Raw genomic sequence first — 20,622 nt, forward strand, 5'->3', positions numbered from 1 at the left:
GAAGCTGAAACAGTGGTCAGAATAGAGAACACTGCAGCTTCTTACAGTGTTCTAAATACAAAAAAAACAAAAACAAAACACAAATACTAAACATTTAAAAGGTGTATCATAGGTCTATAAGCCATTTTAATGACGTTCTCATTCATTGAAAGACGGCAATTGCCGGTCAGGGTTGGAGGGACGCGCTACAGAGGATTGGGTGAGGTAAGTTTGTTTTATAAATAATGTTTTAATAATCAATGAATGCACATAGCGCTTTTTTGGTTCATGGCATATAGTTTTGCGTCGAAGAGGGGTCAGGTGCGTCGTTTTTTTAATTTTTTGTTTGTTTGAAATAATTGTATGAAGCAGTGCCCTCCAAAACATTTTACTAACAAACTTTTCTCTGCCAGGTTAAAAAGCTATAAACTCCTGAATGTTCCCCCCCCCCACAACTTCTCCAATATGTGACTGCTTTCTTCAGCTTATTTTTTTTAGTATTTGTATGTAGAAGTTTCAAATCTAACTTTCCTATAACCCTTGATGGGACCAAACCTTATGTTGAGGCCTTTAGTGAATTGATATCACAGTGTAGGTGTTTTACATTAAGAGTTATGTCGTTTCTCTCTGAATAGCAATTTAAAAACTCTTCTCTTCACAAAGAGTAATTCGCTTACCTCCACCTGTGCGACAATGCATGAGGTATTGTTTGTTTAACAGACAGGACTTAAAACACCCATCTATTTCCACCTGCTAATGATGTTAAATGATGGCATACCACTCACATCAGTGACATGACAATGACAAAAAAGTGTCAAATGATGATCAACAATTGCATTACTTTAAAAAAAAGCTATTGACTCATGCATGTTTTATGACAATCAATAATTTAACAGTAAGCACTTGGTGTAGATCACATTCCCCCTATTTGTGTCAAAGTTGTAGGAAAACCACTGAGGAGTAGATGATAAACGACCAAGCTCAGCGAGTCCTCTGTATCGTTTTACCACATTACAAGCGCTACTGTCAGAGTCAAAGAGTTACAGCAGTAACGTAAACCAGCTGTCTGTGAATTCTTCACTTTGTAACACGAGTCCCTCACTTAGTGTAACAACTTCAACTATCTATCTGCATAATCTGTAGAAGAACTGTGCATGTGTGTGATGGGTCTTTGTGCGCAGAATTTTTAATAATAGTGTTCACATTTCTGACAGGTGCATGTGGTCCTGCAGGAAAACTGGCCCTTGACTCCCTACATGTGAGTGCAGTTCCACATCTGGACACTGGATGGCGCACACGTCTCAGTGATGAAACAGGTACTTCCCATTCTACCACGCATATGTTTTCAGACGCAACACATCACAACTCACAAAGCAAAGGCATGTACCCTTACAGATCTAGGCTCAACTTATCAACTTTGCACACACAATGGCTTCCGCTGTACAGGAAGCTGAGTGTGTAAAGTCAGATGGTGAGGCCCTGCCTGTGTCAACAGCGAGCCCCTAGGGACAACGTTGCGTACAGGCCCTGTGGAAGATGTGACAGTCGACCTCATCAGTTGAACCATGACCACCGAAGCAGCCAATTACATCACCTTCTAACAGCCTGTCCACACTAATGTTATTTTATTGCAATTTAATTATGCTCAGGTTTCCACCAGAGCCAGAACCTGTTAAATAATTTACACATGGACACAATGATTTGTCGGCATCTAAAGACAAAGTGTGTATTCCTCTGCCCTCATTTGTTTTTTTTTGTTGTGTTTTGATTCCAGTAAGTCAAATAATTTAAACAGCAGTGTTATGTTATAATTCCAAGTAAACATTAAAATCAGAGCAGCTTTTGTTTGAAGGGGTAGATTTATGAAGCCTAAAAATACTGAAGGGGAATAATTGGTCAAACTTAATTTTGCATTAATGACATGTCCACTGCACGATATATTAAGCTGTTCTGTTAAAGGGCAGTGAGACTGTATTAATGAGATGGAGAACAGGTCAGGTAATACTCCTAATACAGCCTGGTAAGGTTGGCATTTAAACTCGAAAATGCTGTGGTCACACACTGAAACTTGCACAGAAATGACTTCTTTCTTTATTCAGTTGAAAACCTGTTTTACATGGATACAATTACTACCTAATGACATATAAACAAGCAAATTCAAAAAGTGTCCTTTTTTTGATACGATTACTCATATACTTAACATTTGAAAAGATGGAACTTGAACTCCAAACCTTTACAGGATTAATCAAAGTTATTCAAGCAAGTTTGAATATAAACACACGGCCACATGCAGAATGGGCTCAGGGATAACACCTGTCTTTGAGAAGGTTTCAGTGTTATCCACTTGCTCTGATTCACTTTTAAAAGGCCTCATTGAAAAGGTTCCCTTCTCCTTGTAAGCGCTTGATTTACAGGCTGTTTGTGGTAACGCCAAGCAAGACAATTGATTTGCTCCTCCTTTCCTGAAAGAAATTGGAATTTAATTTAGAGAAGGTCTTGAGCAGTTTTTAAAGACTTGCTGTCATTTGTTGGGCTGCATTAGAGATTACCCTCCTGAAAAAGCTTTTGAATCCCAGACAAGTGCAGCCATAGTAACGATAGGCGGGAGCCTCTTGGAGGCAGAAAGGTGAAGGGGGACTTAGACGAGATTTATTCTTCTGTGACTGAGACAGTTTCTTTCTTGAGGTCTCCAGGTCCACGAAGAGCATTTGAAAAATAGAAGTAAGGGGTGGGGGATTGGATAAAGGAGGTATATATTAAGCTTTTCTTTCCTCTCACCACTTAATTTCCTTGCAGGCGCACCTTGTGCCGTTGTAATGAATGTAATTGCCGCCTTTGATGAGAATGCTATTATCTGGATCACACTTTACATTGGCAAACAAGACTCCCCCCCTCCCCCCACCTCCACCTCCACCTCCCATTTAACTCAGCAATGAGACCCCCCAATTATGCAGAGAACAAGTGGCTTTTCATAAAGCCAGCGTGTCGCTCTTGATTGGTGAGGCTTGGAGCCGACCATATGTGGACAAAGGATAGATTAGATGTGATATAGGCACACCAAAAACCCCATTTCCTTGATTAATTTCCTGCATGCCTCACGGAAAGGCCCCGCTCTGTCGCCACTGAATTCTATCTCTCCTTGAAAGACAAACTCCCATCTTTTGATGGATGTGGCAACTCAATGGACAGACAGACATTTTATTGACCCAAGTTTGACCAGAGCTGCCTGCGCTTCAGGAGGGAATGTGAACAAAAAAGAGAAATGTTTCACTTGAGCGTGGGCGGATGCACTTCTTTTTTTCTTATAAAAAAAAACTCAAAATGACTTTTCCTGCCCTCAAACAGGATCATCTCAATTTTCATGCTGATCTGTTTGTGCTCCCATGCCATAACCCTCTGCACAAACACACACATACACTCGCACACGCTCCTTTTCTCTCTTTTATATACCCACACTCTTACACACAAAAGCATGCGAAACAGCCATGTGATAATGGAGGCAAACAGATATGATGGGACTTTATGAGGCGATGCCCGATAAAGCTGCTCTCACCTCAGGAAGTCTAAGTGTTCTTCTGACTGCCTTATTACCGTGTTAAAGCAGCACTTGACAAATTCACACACACCTTGGCCTGGCTCTGACAACCCGGCTTGATTCTGTCCAATATTCCTCTCGTCTGAAACATAGAGAACAATCAAATATGTCACAAGTGACAAATTAGACAATTATTTCTCAAAGATTGTCATCCCTGAAATGTATTCATAGCCATTTGTACTTTATCCCAGTGTGATTATTCCTCTAAGCAAGCAGTTGACGAATGATAGATTGGTAATCAATTCATTTGACTATTGTGCTTTGAGAATGGCTGAAAGGGATCAGCGGCAATGGTCGCTCCTTTTCACTTTCATATATATCCTATAGCTAACTCGCGGTGCTGTTGGACCTGATGGATGTGGGCTGCCCGACCACCTGACTCTTAAAGGTTTATACCATCAGAAACAGGTTGCCATCCGGACCCAATCACACCAGAGAAGGAATTGGCCAATATTTTTGACTGAAGTGGCATTTTAGCAGTATTTATATGATGGCCCCACTACCAAAACCATGGGCCACAAATAAAGAAGATGGTATAATAGCTTTTGACTGGCCAGCCAGCTCCGGACTTGGAATGAAGTGTCCAGTTGTGAGTTATCGTGGCCAAACGTCATTTGTACAGCCTGAAAAGTGGGCACATTTTTCTAGCTTGTCACTCTGTGGCTATAGCTCATTGTCCTGAATGAAGCCTCTGAACGCACAGTTGCTCTAATACGAGTATTTCACTCACATCGCAAGAGGGCTGGTAATGGATAAGCCTGTCTGTAGGATGATAATATAGTGCGTCCACTGGCACATCTTTAAACAGTAACGGGTCACAGAAGGTAGAGTGTCAACTCCCTGTAAGTGCAGCGCTGCCTATATTAAAGAAACGTTTCCTGGAGAAATGGTGATTTTTCTTCAATTAACCAGCTTACTGATTTATACTTCGAGCTCTCCTTTTCACTTGAAATTTGATAAAGTCAAGTCCTAATTCATTATGATTCAGTGCTACACTTTATAGTTCAGCTGAATTTTCTCTTCTTTTTTATAACAGCGTTTTTATGGGTTATGCAATGACTTGCCATTCTTTGTTATCTTTTGAAATGGCTTTTTTATTGTCTGATTCATTTTTACATAATTTAAGAGCAAAAACAGTAACTGATGAAAAATGAACATAAAACATAAAAAATATGACATGTATGTAATGAAGAAAAAAACTTTCCCCTGGGAAAGAGTTGTAACCTGCAGCACACTTAAAATCAGCTGTTGAGTTTCCTTCTTTGTATGGATCTGCTGGGGTAAAGAGCGATCTGAACCAGACATTCCTGCTAATGTGAATGAAGTTTTAGATTAATGAGGCGTCTGTTCTTTGAGGATATTGATCAAACACAATCTCACCAAGAACCATTCGCTTCCCTGCTGTCATTTTAATAATGTATCAACATCATTCCTCGGGGCACCAACATTACAGAAATACTCAAGAGAAGTGTGAGGCCCACTTAGAGCTAGCTGTGAGGTTTGATCGGAGTATGGATCTGCTCGATTGGATATGGAGTCAGAGTACAGATTGGTTTGAAACAGATACAGGGTCCTATAATGTGAGGGAAGTTTTAGATTAATGAGGCTTCAACCAGGCAGGACTCCTAAAGATCTTGAAATCTTTGTTTTTCATAGAGTAAAAAAACCCAACCAACCACTACATTTAAATGTCTGGACAGGTTACTTGTGTTCATTTTAATGTGATATTATTTATCCCTCGATTTTAAAGACACCAGAAAACTCAGCTGTTCATTTCTGTAGTAATGGAAAATAATAACAATAACAATAATGTATACATGGTTATTTACACTCTGTCTTATGACATGCATAAACAGGATATGGACATGCATTAATGGAGAAGCACCTCTCCAGCTGCCAGGCCAATTTCCCTACATGGTCCGTAGTGGGACTTGAACCCCTCTGGTTCTCTATACCCAAGTCCTTACAGACTGAGCTACTGCCACCCCCAAATAACACTTAAAACAAACCTCACCTCTTCTCATTCCATTTGATAATCTAATTTGAAACAAAAATAGCAGGATTTAATAAAAGCAGGCTTTTTATTCATGGAAATTTCTTTATAAGAGGAAAGAAACATGTTAAAGAGAGAACAACCTCAAAATCTTTCAAATCTTTCAATTCGAACATGTAATAACGGTAAGTCACTTTTTTTGCACTTTTACAAAACAGTGCAAAAAAAGTAGGCTTTATGGTGAGAGACAACACAGGGGTCATCATATCTAATAATGTTTAACGTTACAAAATATGTGCCAATATGAGTTCAGCGTTTCCAAACAAAAGCCCTCTATTAATACATTCACAAATATTGATTTCACCACTTGACCAGAATCAGTTTCCCATGCTCCCCTGCTGTTCTCTTTTTCTAGTAACTGCTCTGACATTAGTCAGAGGTCATCTGGGTTTTTGTGTGTGCTTGTGTTATTTTGTTACAGACTTGGGTTAGTATTGTTTAATGACAGATTTTGTGAAAGGTTGAATTATAGTAAATTATAATAGATAGAAATACCAGCAACACACTGGGACATGAGTAGTCAGCATATTCTAACCATCTGCTATCTGTATTAAACGCACATTGTCACAAATCTATTCAAATCAAGTCTTCCTTTCGAGATTCAGCTGATGAATATCTGTCAATATGTGGAATCTAATGTCTGCATTTTGTAAATACTTCTTTTGATGCTTTGCCTTTATTTAGAAGGATAACTGAGGACAGACGGGAAATGTGGGGAAGAGAGTTGGGGGGGCTTCTAGGTAAGAGTTGAACCAGCGATCAATCGTTGGACATGGGACACTTGCTTTACCGACTGAGCTCAAACTCCGTACTGTCTTCTTTAAACTTGAAACATTTCTGACGCATGAAAAAAATGTCTCCATCCTGACTACACTGGCTGATTTGCATATCCATTTTTTTCATATCCAATGTTATGTATAACATTATAGATAGAAGAAACATGCCCCTGAGTCTGATGCTCCAGTAGCTGCTTCCCCTATGTGTATTGTCCCTCCTGCAGGCATCGTTAGCCAGACAATGATGGCAGCTACCTAGGCCATAATGGGAGGGTTGACTGACCTCTGGCCCCGTATCGATCCGCTGGCTGTGTCCAGCTGGGCCTCCCAAAACCCAGTCAGCTGGAGAGGTGTTTAAAAGCTAACACCCAGCTCCCATCCACTCTGCTACACAGTCATTAATTACATCATTTACCTGTGACAGTGACAAACATGCCTGGCCACGCCGCAGTTTATTAGGGTCACTGTATGAAGCCCAGGCCAAACCCGGATCAAAAGCGTGTGTGTGTGCATGTGTGTGCATGCATGTGCAATGGGGAGTGAAAGACCCCATCATACAGTATGGGATTATGAGTATAGATGCATGCTCAGAAGGGGTGTGTGACTGCTTTGTCCCAGCCTGTCGAGCTCCTTAGTGGGGAACTTTATTTTGATTTATTTGATATGTTGAAAGACAAAGATTGCCAATTTTCCCGTACAGAAGAGAATATGAGTATGGATTCTAGCAACACGATGGGGGGGGGGGGGGGATCACAAACAAAACCAGCAGCAGAGTTTATCATTGTAGTCCTTGTAAAACACCTCGCAGGAAATGGTATTTGACATGTTTCTGGATGAAATATAAAATCTTGCAGATTTAAGACCACTTTCTTTTTATGTGTTTTCTGTTTGCACTTCGTATGCCAATCTGCTGACTCAGTCTTTGGCTAGTCTTTGTTGTCTTTTCTGCTCACATGCAGCTGGTTGTTTGTGGCCCATTTCGTTTGTTGTTTCCTTTGCTTTGCCTCTTATTTCTGCCAGGTTCTCCAATTCTACATCAAACTCAAAATTCCAGCCCTTTCCCCTGCCGTCAACCCCTTTATCGTTTTTTCTCGTCCAGCACCCCCTTTCTTTTTCTCTTTACTGTATCCCTCAACACAATAAAAGATCATTGGTTTCCTCTTGCCATACCTTTCCCACTACACACAGGTATTTCAATTTCGACTCAATCGAGAAGCCTGACCTGCAGACATAAAGAATTGGCTTTAAGGCTTTCCAAATGGAACTAAATCTGCTGCAGGTCACACTGGGGGAAAATAAGCAGCAAATGTAAGTAAGCATGAAATAGTTTTTCATAAATAATCCAAATGACAGCAGGCTTTCTAATGGTGCCAGGGGGCTGTAAAAGAATATGTTGCCAATTTCTGCACTATTAAAGGGAAATAGAAAGCCAAATACACAACGGTGCTGGCGGAAAAGTTGCATACCAAGGCCCGTTGGAGGGGAGATTGAGGACACAGTTGGGTGTTAGAGGTAGTTGTCGTCGGAGGAAAGGTGGTGAAGTGATTGCTAGCCTTATAGTCAAGGTCTTTCCACTGAGAGAAAGAAAAAGCCCCTTTCACTTTCACTTTTCACCCCCCCTTCTCCTGCATGTGCACAGGTAGGTAGCTACCATCTGTCCCTGTGCGATTTTGATTTGCACTCATGTTTTAACAAATAATCAATGCACCATTTTAAATAATACAAGGGCCTTTAAAAGTAAGCACAACACAGAAAAGAAAACAATCCAAGATGTTTGTAAAGGTGCTGCTTTGTTTTTCAAAGAATACACAAATGAGAATCATCGAAGCGGCTGAATGTAAAATTATCCTCAGAAAGATCAGAAAATGCAATAGAAACGCACAGACGTACAACACTCTAATATTTAAATGGTATACTACTTTAAAAGAAAGTCTCTCAACCCACTAAGTTGTGAAGGCAGGTGATGCAACATTTTCTTTCTTACACTCAAACTGTTCATTTTCCATTTTATTTACGTGGCACTTCAATTTATTTATTTTTTCTTTTGAATGGCTAAGACATTTTCCAATTGATACCATGCTCTATGCAGAAATAGAACCATTACATTTCTTAGAATAAGGGCCCAACACTCCTGTAGCCCTGTGAGTGATAAAGAATATTATTTGATTATACGCACGTGTTTAAGTATCATTTTCTTTACTTTTATAGAAAAAAGTTAGCAAAGTGTCTCTAATGTGCCCCCTTTTGACAACACGCAATTGTTTTTTTATTACTACACAAATGACAATTTTTGTACGTTAATGATGCAAAGACCTACAAAAAAGTATTGATTGCTTGGCTGTAATCTTGACAGAAAGTGCACCAGGAATTTTTGAAAGTGAAAAACTCAGTGTTACCGTGTTCTAGACATGCTGAACATATTGTGTTGTGCTCTGCACGTTATTTCGTCAAAGGGCGTGTGGGCGTGCGGTCAAACTTGGATGTTTTTTTGCCAATTTTTGAACAGTAAAATGCTCATATTTCTGCCATGCAAAATTCAAAAATCACTAAATTTGTCATGCACGATACAGGGTCTGCCCTGAACACATCCGTGCGCAAAATGTCTGTATCACACACAGCGCCATCTGTTGACAACAGGAAGTTAATGCTTCTGAATTAACACTAGCTACAGCTACAAAGTTCATTGTATCCTCCTCAAAAGGGATGTGACCACACTACCGTTTCAGGTTCAAATGTCTATGTCCAACGCTTTCCCCGATACAGATGCGTTGTTAGCTGCAAACAGGTAGTAACATTTTAATCACTGAGGGCATATCATAGTGTCATAGTTTCTTTTTTCTTTTTTTTTGCTGATTGTGCCCTTAAAAAACAACCATGCCGAGGTGTTTGGGCATTTGTTATGCTGTGCTGTGTCTGTAATAAAACATGTGATCGACTTGAGGCTACTGTGTGTGTGTGTGTGTGTGTGTGTGTGTGTGTGTGTGTGTGTGTGTGTGTGTGTGTGTGTGTGTGTGTGTGTGTGTGTGTGTGTGTGTGTGTGTGTGTGTGTGTGTGTGTGTGTGTGTGTGTGTGTGTGTGTGTGTGTGTGTGTGCGTGCGCGCGCGGAAAGAGGCTGAGTTGAAGTCCCCTTGAGTCAGAATCTGTTATTTATTGCTATTAGATGGTTAATTTTCCTGCGTGCCCTCAGGACTTTGGGGTTTTTGAGGGAGATAGAGTAGTCAAAGACTAGTGTGCGTGATGCATTAGGAGAGCAGCTTGATCCATGAAGAATGTTATATTTGTCCCATTTTAACCTAAACAGAGGTAGGTATTTGACTTGTTCATTTCTATAATCACATTTTTCTTTATCTGCCTAAAACTGTCCAAACACTTACATCTTTACTTATGTTTGTGAAAATCAAAGTTTTGGACTCAAGTACAAAGTAAAAGGAAACATCCTTTGACTCTTGGCAGACATAGGTATGTTTTTTCATACATGGCTGCAGTAGAATGAATGGCATACACACACCTTCAGAAACATTTTCTGGGCTGAATTTAGTAACAATTAGAGTAAAGATTAATTTTAAAGTTCTAAATCCATCAGTTTTACAATTATGTCATATTTTAAGTCTTCTGAAGAAGGCTGCTCCTAACATACCTTAATGAGACCTGGTTACACTGGATGAACTTCAGGTTGGGCAATGGAGTTTGGTGAGATCCAACTGAATTGTCAATGTCTGCCTCATTCCAAATGTGTTCAATGTGGTTGAGGAAAGAGATCAGTGCAAGGTATTTCACATAAACTCGGGATAAATTTTCCTGAGTATCACCTGCTATGTTCTCACATTAGCTGACCCTAACACCACACGGAAAATTGACTAGCGAGTTGGCAGGAGAAAGTCTTGATCAAGTCAGAGAGAAAATTCAGCTGTCCGCTTTCACACATGCAGCTTAAGTTTTCAGGGTGCGTGTGCGTGTGCGTGTGCGTGTGCGTGTGTGTGTGTGTGTGTTTCTGTCTGTCTGTCCGTGTGAGCAAGCCACTCATGTCTCAACTCAAATTTCCTCTCATTAGCCTGTCTTGACAGCTGCGAGAAGAGGCAGAGGAGCCATACTAATCAGCTGACAGTAATAGCACTCTTTACCAGCCCACGACACGAGAGGGAGAAAGGAGAGCAAACAAACACCAATTACTGTCCGTCACGAGGAGGTGTGTGTGGGGGGGGGGGGCACTCTTTGTGATCATGTGCTCCTTGCTACACTCACAGACTAAATAAGAGGGTCAACAGAGTGTCCACAGGGAGGGTACCAGTATTAGTGTTGAGTAGGAAAACCCTTTTTTGGTCTCTGACCTGGAGATGAAGACTCTTATTGAGTTTTATCGCGACGTTCCTGTTTTGTGTTTCACCGTTTCCGCCGTTGTCCTCTTCAGCTTTGGAGCATCCAATACTCATGATTCTTGTGTGTCAGGTTGTGGCAGGTTGATGGAAAAGCAGAAACAAAGAGGAAGATAAAAGTGCTATTAGTTTTGGATTGGTTGGTAATGGGCTTTTATTCATCAGCCAATTCATTGATCCATCAGTAATCAATATTAGCTGGCTCCCAACCCATGAGCTGAAACTCAATCCATTTCTGAGACAAGACAAAATTGACTTCATGGGCTTGATCCTGAAGAGAAGATCTGGTTCCACTTTAATGTGGAGTTCTGTCACATTACAGTGGAGTGCACACATCAGTCACATGTGTATGTTATGGGCTGCAGGCTTCAGAGGCTGCCTGAGAGATTGAAGCCAAAGGAAGACTGTCTGATCTCCGTTGCCTGTGCTTGCACCCTGTCTGTGGTTCTTGTCTCTCTTGAGTCTCTACTGTTCTTGAGTCTCTGGTCTGCTTCTGGGGTCTAGGGTGACACTTTCTCATTCCTCTCAAGGCCACATCCTTGATACCAACAACTCCTCAATAATGTAGTGACACAGAGAGATCAGCTGTCTCTGTGGATGTGGACAAGATAATGTGGTGACACAGGAGTGTGCTTTACGCTGGCTCTCTGGTTCAGGTCTCTGGGTTTGTAGCCAAGCTCTTTAAAAGACAGTAGAGTCAGTTAACCTTACTTGAATGTGTTTCATTGATGGTGGAATTGGGCGCCAAAGGTAGACATAGATATTCCTGCTGATTAAAATTGAAAAAAATCAAAATGTACACATTATGTTGTCCTTTCAAGTGAAACAGCTCCTTGCATTATCATCCCTAGTAATAAAATACACAGACTTTTTCCCACAATTCTGGCATCTCATTAAAGTGCATAAGGCAGAGTCTGTTGCATCTCATACAGAAACACTTGAAAGTCCTTCCATCCTACCTATATTGACAACATGAAACAGTCTGTTTGGTTTGGTTAAGGCAAAAACTACATGGCAAAGACTAGTGTTGGGTCTATATGATAACTCAGTGTTGGCTTTTAAGGATGTAATGATACATTGAGATAAAAAAAAAGGCCTTAGAAATATGGGCAGTTTAAAAAATAAGAAATACACAAATGAGGTTGACACATAAAGAACAAGACACAAATGTGAGACTAGCGAACTGAAGCGACGACACAAATGTACACAATGTAAAATTTAGTTCCAAGTCCTTGCTAGAATTGTTTCTTATAATGATGTATTGAATGTTTTATACTTCAGAAATGTGCAGTTTTTTTAAATTCTGATATAGCCTAGTGGAAGTTGTTTATTTGGCACAGTGTTTTTTTTTCCTCCCGGGAGTCTTGAGTTAAATTAACAGCATTGTTTACCTTTTCTTTTACTTGCGGTGTGTTGGCGTGCCCAACTTGTCAACCTTTACTTTGAATCTAGTCTACACTTCCAACCCATTTGTATAGTATGAGTGCTGTTTAGAAAAGTCTTGACTTTAATTAGCTATTGCTAGGCCAATGATGACAGGGATGTCTCAACTTAAACTCTTCGTATATACATTTTCTTTAACAGAAAAGTATGATCTGTGGAAATGTGTTTGTTTGTGTCCTTTCTCATAGTTCATCAAAAAATATATTAAAACCTTATTTCTTTAAGGTAGATACGTAAATACGCCATCTACCTTAATTTTGCTGCTGACTTTATAGAATCAATGATGTGAGTAATAAGATTAGAAATAAACAAGTTCCTTTTTTTAAAACTACGGTCTTGGTTAAACGGGTCGCCTGGGTCACATTTAGATATTGTTAAGTGGCTTTGAATAGCTGCCTCTGATTTCACAGTTCCAAATGACCCGCGATAATCAGGTCATTAAAATGAGCCCATTCTCCACATCTGACACACTTCCACTCCTGCCTCATCTGAATAACAAATCAGTTCTGGAGTGCTTTCTCAAACAGAAAAAAAAAGAAAAGAGGGAACCAGACTTTCTCTTTATTTTCAAGTTAACCTTATCTCTATATTCTAGAATAAAGATGGTAAGTAAGCTTGAGGGGGGAAAAGGTCCTGTCAAAAGTGCCAGAGCCTGTGTGAAAGTACCCGGTTTTCTTAATTCATCCCTTAGGACCGGATAAGTCTATCAATCTGTTAAATTGGAAAGCCATTAGGTGCCCTGGTTTATGTGTTTCAAGCTGTTAACTAGAGGCTGATTGATTGTTGTTCCTTTGATGGGATATGCTGATCTAATCTCACTGTGTGCACGTTTGCAATAAATTACACAATTCATTTCCCCCATTTGGGGAGGGGGGGGGAAACACACCTCCAGGCATGCCTACGCTCTGCAGGCAAAAGAGCAGGGAACCTATTTTATGGTGCCATTTAGCGAGCAAGCTTTCAGCGTTCCCAGCCTTCCTTCTAACCCCCTCCCCTCACCCTCTACCCCTCCAAAAAATCGAAGCATAATCAAGGTGTATGTTTAGAAAATTTATTGTTATAATTTTCCCCCATAATCTCTTCCATTTTCCTGCAGCCGTGCTGACATAGATCATCATCTAAAAAGAGAGAATGGATAGCAGTTTAAAATTTATCGGTCTTTGATTCTCAATTATACGTGTTTATGACTTCATCTGTCTTCAGTGACTTCAACCTTTTCCATTATGGCGGAATATTGTTTGTACGGAATCCATTAAATTCACAAGGCAGGACTCTAATGGTGGGGCTGCAGCGATTTGCAGAGGGAAAAGTTTTGAAAGGTTGGCTTTTGGAAAAGCGCAGCTGTTATGACACAAGAAATTGCTTTATTGATGGGCTGCTCTGCTGCCTGTGCATTTGGCCATTTGTTACCCGGCCCATATCTATATTTCAGGCTGACACTGATGAGAACTTTTCTGGTGCCCACTCCAGGTTACCGAGTTGTAATGACACATACGGGCAGAGACAGGCTGGGTAAAAGCCGACGATCCAGGGCAGACTTTTTAAAGGGACAGACGGTGGATATTGAGGTTGGGTGCCTGCAGGGCAGCGATGAAGCTGCCCATAATAGAGAAAAAGGGCTACATTGCTGCTATGACTGTTTCCCTCCAAACCTTATAGGAGTCATCATCTCTGCTGAGATACAATAAAGAAAGAAAGGAAGGAGTGATAAAATGAAAGCAGGAAGAGACACACAACTTCTATGATCATGCAGTACATGTTAAATGTCAAATTTTCAGATTATTTATAAAGGGAAGTGATCGTACACTAAGGGAGTTTTTATATTCAAGAGTTAATTTGCAACTAAAAAATGGTCAATATCCTCTTTTAAATACATGTTTCCTGTTTACACAGGAAGTAACAAGATTTCCTCTAGTCAAGTGGCCGCTGAAGTGTTCCAACCTGGATGACATTGAGCTCCTTCGACTGGCTGGTGCAAGAGGCCGAGTAAAAGCTAATCAGGTTGTAATTCAAGATTCGCCCGGCCACTTAAGATCAATACCTGCACAATCCCAATTAAAGCTTGCCGGGTCAGTGGAGGGCCACCAATTCCCTTACAAGTTAAAAGCAATACTTAAATCCAAGCAATCTCAGCGTGGCCTTCGCTTGCTTTAATGGCTCAACAGGAGTGTCCAGTTAAAGTGCAAGAAGGGCACAGAGCAGAGGGGTTAAAGTGATTAAATGTTGCCGTTTGTCTGGATGCAGTTTGACGCCAAGACATAGTTGAATAGGATTCTTTGCAAACTTCCTGCTTCAATTCCTCATACCAGATAAAAAAAAACCAATCTGTTCTGAAGGGTTTCATGCATGGATAGAGTTCCCTCAGCTGACGGCTATGTTTACCTTGGCCACAGTCATTTTGTACTAGAACATTGTGTTTACTCTGACAGGTTGGTATTTCAGCTGAATCTGACGATTGTTGCCCCTCAAACAGTCTAAAATGTGTTCCTCACCTCAGAAACAATGTTGTCAAGTGACACAATGTTTGTGTGATCAGGTCAGAATATTTGTGTCATGCCAAATTACTTAACAATAATTTCATTGGAAATATTGTATCTTAGTTTCTGCTCATTATTCGACAGCTTTACGCAGCATTTATATATTACTAATGAACATATGACACACAAGATATCTGAATTACACTATGTGATACAAGGTTACCGTTTAAACTATTACAAACAATAAAACAAATCACAGTTAAAGGTCACCTTAACCAGCTACAGAAGAGATTTTATTCTTTAATAAAAATCTACAAATTATGTAACATAATTTTTAAAGATCAGAACTCTTTCCCTCTTGACCCTTTTTTTCAGAAAGCTGAAAACTTTAATGCTGCTACTTGTACAACAATAACAGTCTTAATACTCTGAAAGAATATATTCTACACGTACCATTCTTTACACAACAAATACTTGTATTTTTATACTGTAAGAGCACATTAACAATTACATTGGCTTACGGTACATCAAATGTCTCTTTTTTTTATTTTGCACCGTTTAGTCCATCAAATGATCTTAATACTTCCTCCACCACTGCTCAACACTCAAAACCACAAACTTGCATTACCACCGTCAACATCTCACATACTCACATTTTCCCCCCCCTGTTTCCCCTCCAGTTTTCTCCCTCTGTGCTTTTGCCGTTGCATCCATGTCTTTTATCACAATCTTGACCCACAGAAAGGAATTCTCACAAGATATCAAAACAAAAATCTATATTTAATATGGGAGCAATTACAAAGCGAAGTTGGCTGCACAGGGCCGTTGTCACCCGAGTGCGTGTTTTTCATCAAATAGGTCATTAGATGATGATGGATGTAAACCTATAAAGTATCTAAACTGGACCTTTTAACAAACCACGAGCAACACTATCATTTCTCTAATAGAACCTGCTGACCGTGTCATTCCCTCCTGCCATTTGTCATTTTTCTTTGTGAAATAATCAATATCGGGGCGCTTTGAAATAAATAATATAAAAGTCATAGTAACCTACCCGCGGAGCAACAAAAATAGACTTATGGAGCATTCAGAAGGCCTATGTGGCCTCTGGGCAGCGTGTACTGTATGTTTCTAATCGATGCATATATGAGGAGTATCGTTTGAAACACAGGATCTTAGTTTGGATTGTTGGTTTTCAGGGTTAGCATCTCTTGTGTCCTTTTATCATCAGTTAAGCAGGATGAGCTCTAATAGCAGAAATAAAATATATAAACAAACACTATGTAGTCCTGACCTGTTATATAATGTATAATTTAACAAACAAAACACTAAATGTAGCCCATACAATACATCGCTACAAGACTTCAATCCAAGAGTTCAAATAATGATTCTGAGATAAGAGGGATAATATTTTTACACTCAACAGCTTCTACAAGCTAAACTTATACCTGTCTCTTCTATTCACTTGAAATACTTTAACTAAGATGTAAAACAAAATAGTCTTCATTGATGGTTAAACCATATTTGATGAAAGACCCAAATGCAAAACAGAAGATGTGTATCGTGTGGCTTGGTGCTGCTTGACTAACTTGTCAGTTCAGTTTGGAAGGAAATTGCTGAATTATGACCAGGATGATTTAAAAGTGATTTACTCTTGAATAGATAATCAAAAATCAGGAGATTTCATCAATGCCACTTCAATTGTGGCATTTCAGTTTCTGATTTTGTAAAAAAACAAAACAAAAAAACAATCTGGTTTTGCAGTGAGCTGTTATGTTAAATACAAATCCTATCTAATCTTTAAGTCCACAATAATTCTGGGTTCATAATAAATACAAAAAGAAAGGCGAACACACTTACAAGTTTAATAGTGTTAAATCAGTTTTCACAATCATCTGACTAGATGTCTAATTGTAACTTATTAGCAGCTCTTTTAATGAGTACCACATTACACAGTGGAAGAACTCTACATATAATATGGAAACTTGTTTATTGTCAGCACATGCTTTGATTTTCATTGATTACTTGGAAAGGTGAGACCTGCTTTGGTGTGTCCCCTCAGCGTAGTCAATACAAACACTCACACTTGTATTTCATCTTCGTCGCCCTTAGAGGGTGCTGTCTCCCCGTTCTTCATCATTTTTCTCCGACACTATGCCGCCTCCGACCAATGGACTGCTTTTTAACAAGTCAATTAATATCAATGAGTGAATATACATAGCACATTTACAAAGAGTGCAATCTGAGGGATGAATTAACCAAATCGATTAGGGAGGAATAAATGAGTGTGCGACCCGCAGACATGCTGGAAGTGGCCCTCACTGGAAATCAATGAATTAGAAATATGAATCTAATCGGCCTTTAGTGACACACATCGAGCTGCAGCAGTGATCTCAGGCCTGTTTCATGTTATATCTGCGCGGCTGAGAAGCAAAAATTTAGGACGTGGACAATCTGAACAGATAATGTGTTTCCATGAGAAAAAGTAAATAAAAAATGAATAGCCTAAATAACATCACATGATTCCAAGCCATTTTCACCTGTAGGTTATGATATTATTTCATGAGTTTGCCTGTCAGTGGGATTGTAAAATATTTATTTCATGGTTATTTCGGGCTTCCTTTTTTGTCTCTCACGCATAAAGCAGTTTATTTTATTTTTATGATTTTATTCATTACTGTCGATTTGAATAGACCCAATCAAAAAGAACAAAATGAATGCCCTGTTTAAACAGTGAAAGCTTCTAAGCACCGGACCACATACCAAAGAGAAGTGATAAAGTCTATTTATAGCAGCCGGTTTTTTAATAGCTACTAAAAGTGGTTACATTGTATCACCATGTGAATAATTTCTAAAATCTGGATTATGAGTCAAGTCTTTAACTCAGTGTGATACTGTGATGTATATTTAAAGGGTGTTCATCCCACTGCTTCTTTTTTGGCGCTGTGTTCATTTGGTGCCTAATTGGACTGTATGAGACCAATAACAGGCGAGCACACACAGCCTGCAGCCATGAGCACACAGAGGGGGGGAGGATGCTCTCTCTCTCTCTCTCTCTCTCTTTCTCGCTCTCTCTCTCTCCTCACCATCTCTCCCTTAATCCCATTTGCCATTGTACATGCCCAATCGCCTATACTTTCCGCATTTAACTTGGATGACATTTTTATTTCATCATTAGCATCAGACGCGAGACTGACTGACACCGTGGACACAGTTTTGCGTTTTGACGAAAGAGCCCGGAATGACACATCTCTGTGACTTTACGCATCTTTTCGCCGCACAAACATTTCATTTTATAGTTTTTCTAGCCTAAAAAGACGCGTGGTTTGACGCGCTCCCCAGGTGTGAATTCGAGCAAAAATAACCGATAAGAATAAAAGACGGACTTTTCACGGACACCCTGTGTCTGTAAGTCAGCCTTGTTTTTTTTGCGCCTCTTTTAATTCCTGCTTCCGTGGTCCTCCACGTTCAGACCACAGCCACAGCGATGCCAGAGACAACGCAAGAGACGTGCGCTCCGGCCAAGGACTCTCCTTTCTTCATAAAGAACCTGCTGAACTGTGACAGTAAACCATCCAAACCCAAACCCGTGTTTACTGCCACTAAGGCGGCCTTGGAGGGAGGATTTTCTCTTTCCCAGGTCGCGGACTTCAGCTTTCCACGCTTCGACCTGTCCGCACAGAGGTTCAGTCTACCAGCTCACTACTTGGAGCGCACCTCGGCGTGGTGGTACCCCTACACCCTCGGAACATCCGCCCACCTGCACAGAAATGAAGGTAAGCCTGACACATACAGAAATAATTTTATTTATTATGAAGTAGCCTTTACTCTAACTTCAGCAAACAATTGTAGTACTTTACGTGTTGTAGTTTGTAGTTTGCGTGTATCTCTTCCATCATTAAAATAGATAGGGAACATTATTTTTCCAAATCATTCTCACGTTTCATCACCATATCCCCTCAACGTTTTGTGATACTTTTCTTGTCAACTCATCAGACATTTACACTGCAAAGTGGATTTTTCAGCGCTTTGTTGGTGGGAGATCACATGATGCTGCACGGGGTTTTGAAGCCTTATTGTCCTTGTATGCAGGCCTCCTTTTTGTTATGCCACGACGTGGGATAATAGATCAATAAAGTGACACACTGAGCATAAAATGAAGTAGACATCATGAAATCATAGGATGAGGGTGACGATGCGCAGCGTCCTTTGATTTGTCTTTTGGCGCTCAGTGTGAAAGTGTTACTCCAGAGGCTCGGTCTTTACCTGCCTGTTTCTGTGATTTATTCCCGAGGGATTTAAAACACAAAATTATGAATGTCGCTATCACACGCAAATACAAAAAAAGATGTTGGCACTTTATTCATTTATGAGATTGGTGTACGGCTCTTATTTAAAATATAGTCCTATAACTTGGACTATTTTAAAGTCTTTTCAAAAGGCGTTGGCAGGCTTAAAATAAAAATCACGTTTAAAACAAAACTCATTGGAACACTTTTGTCAGTCATGTCTAACTTTTTGAAATGTGAAAATATCTATGCGTAAGACACATTTTTTTCTGGTACTCTTTACATTCTTTAAAGTTGTAGGTTGAGTCTATCGAAGCCCCTAATCGGGCTCTGTAATAAAGCGGGCCCCTGTGTTTATGACAAATCTTCCTCTCTCCCTCTGTCAGTTACCGAGAAACCAGGAGCCAGAGACTCCTCTCCTACGTCGGGCACAGACAGAGACTCACCGGAGCTGGTTCTCAAGTCTGAGCCAGACGTCAAAGACGACGACGAAGACGATGATCACAATAACAACAAAAGCGGTGACGAGATCATCCTGGAGGAGAGTGACACGGAAGAAGTCAAAAAAGACGAACTGGAGGAATGGAAGAAGAGGGACGACGACAAGAAGCCGTGCCGCAAGAAGAAGACGCGCACGGTTTTCTCCCGGAGCCAGGTGTTCCAGCTGGAGTCCACCTTTGACATGAAGCGATACCTGAGCAGCTCGGAGCGGGCCGGTCTGGCTGCATCCCTGCACCTGACAGAGACTCAGGTAAAGATCTGGTTCCAGAACAGGAGGAACAAGTGGAAACGACAGCTTGCCGCGGAGCTGGAGGCCGCTAACCTGAGCCACGCTGCTGCGCAGAGGATAGTCCGGGTGCCCATCCTCTATCATGAGAACTCGGCTTCGGAGAGCGGAGGCTCTTCCGCCAACGTGCCAGCGAGCCAGCCGCTGCTTACCTTCCCTCACCCGGGCGTCTATTACTCCCATCCCATCGTCACATCTGTGCCGCTGCTCAGACCGGTTTGAAACAAAAACAAAAAAATCCAAGGCAAAATAAACTCATCTGAAAGTCAAAAAAAAAAGAAGAAGAAGAAGAAAAAGACTGAATATTTTTGTACAACTGTCTGAATGAAGAAAAAAACGTGAGGCGATGTAAGGCCTACAAGGACCTATTTTGGGACAAATAATGTTTCATTTTTCATAAAGATTCAGTTTACAAGTGATTGACAACTCAAATCCCATGTTTATTAATATTATTATTATAAAATGTTATAATCACCTCAGGAGTCCACTCTTGCTTACCACTGCCTGATAAATGTTTTTTTTTTTATTTCCCTCCGTGTTTTCACACCATGACTGTTTCCAGGCTGCGGACAAAAAAAAGAAAAGAAAAAAAAGAAACGTTTGTTTGAATAGAAATGCCTGACTGCTTTTAATCTAGGATGATAATTTGATTTATTTCTCGAACGATAATGTGCAATACACTGACGGTGATCTGTGAATGAATCCACCAAGCCTCAGCAGTCTCTTTCTTTTTTTTAAACTATTCTACTCATGGAGGAATATTTTTTGATTCATTGTAATTTTGTTGCTTCTCAAAGCGCGTGACGAGGGACAATCAAGACACTCTGGACTGTAAAATAATCATGTAGCT

The 20,622-nt window shown here is 40.3% G+C and overlaps 1 protein-coding gene across 2 annotated transcripts; it reads left to right on the forward strand.

The window, feature by feature from the left end:
- The first annotated feature begins 99 nt into the window (after positions 1 to 99).
- hmx3a (H6 family homeobox 3a) lies at positions 100 to 20,053 on the forward strand. 2 transcript variants are annotated; one of them, XM_079363183.1, is made up of 4 exons: positions 100 to 204; positions 1,194 to 1,295; positions 18,169 to 18,472; positions 19,372 to 20,053. In XM_079363183.1, the coding sequence occupies exons 2-4, from the start codon at positions 1,287 to 1,289 to the stop codon at positions 19,992 to 19,994; spliced, it is 936 nt and encodes a 311-aa protein (XP_079219309.1). In that variant the 5' UTR covers positions 100 to 204; positions 1,194 to 1,286; the 3' UTR covers positions 19,995 to 20,053. The 2 variants fall into 2 exon arrangements, with proteins under 2 accessions (XP_079219309.1, XP_079219310.1); XM_079363184.1 differs by having other exon boundaries at positions 100 to 199.
- Positions 20,054 to 20,622: the final 569 nt, after the last annotated feature.

This window comes from Symphodus melops (genome assembly GCF_947650265.1).
Source record: "Symphodus melops genome assembly, chromosome: 15".
Classification (NCBI taxonomy): Eukaryota; Metazoa; Chordata; class Actinopteri; order Labriformes; family Labridae; genus Symphodus; species Symphodus melops.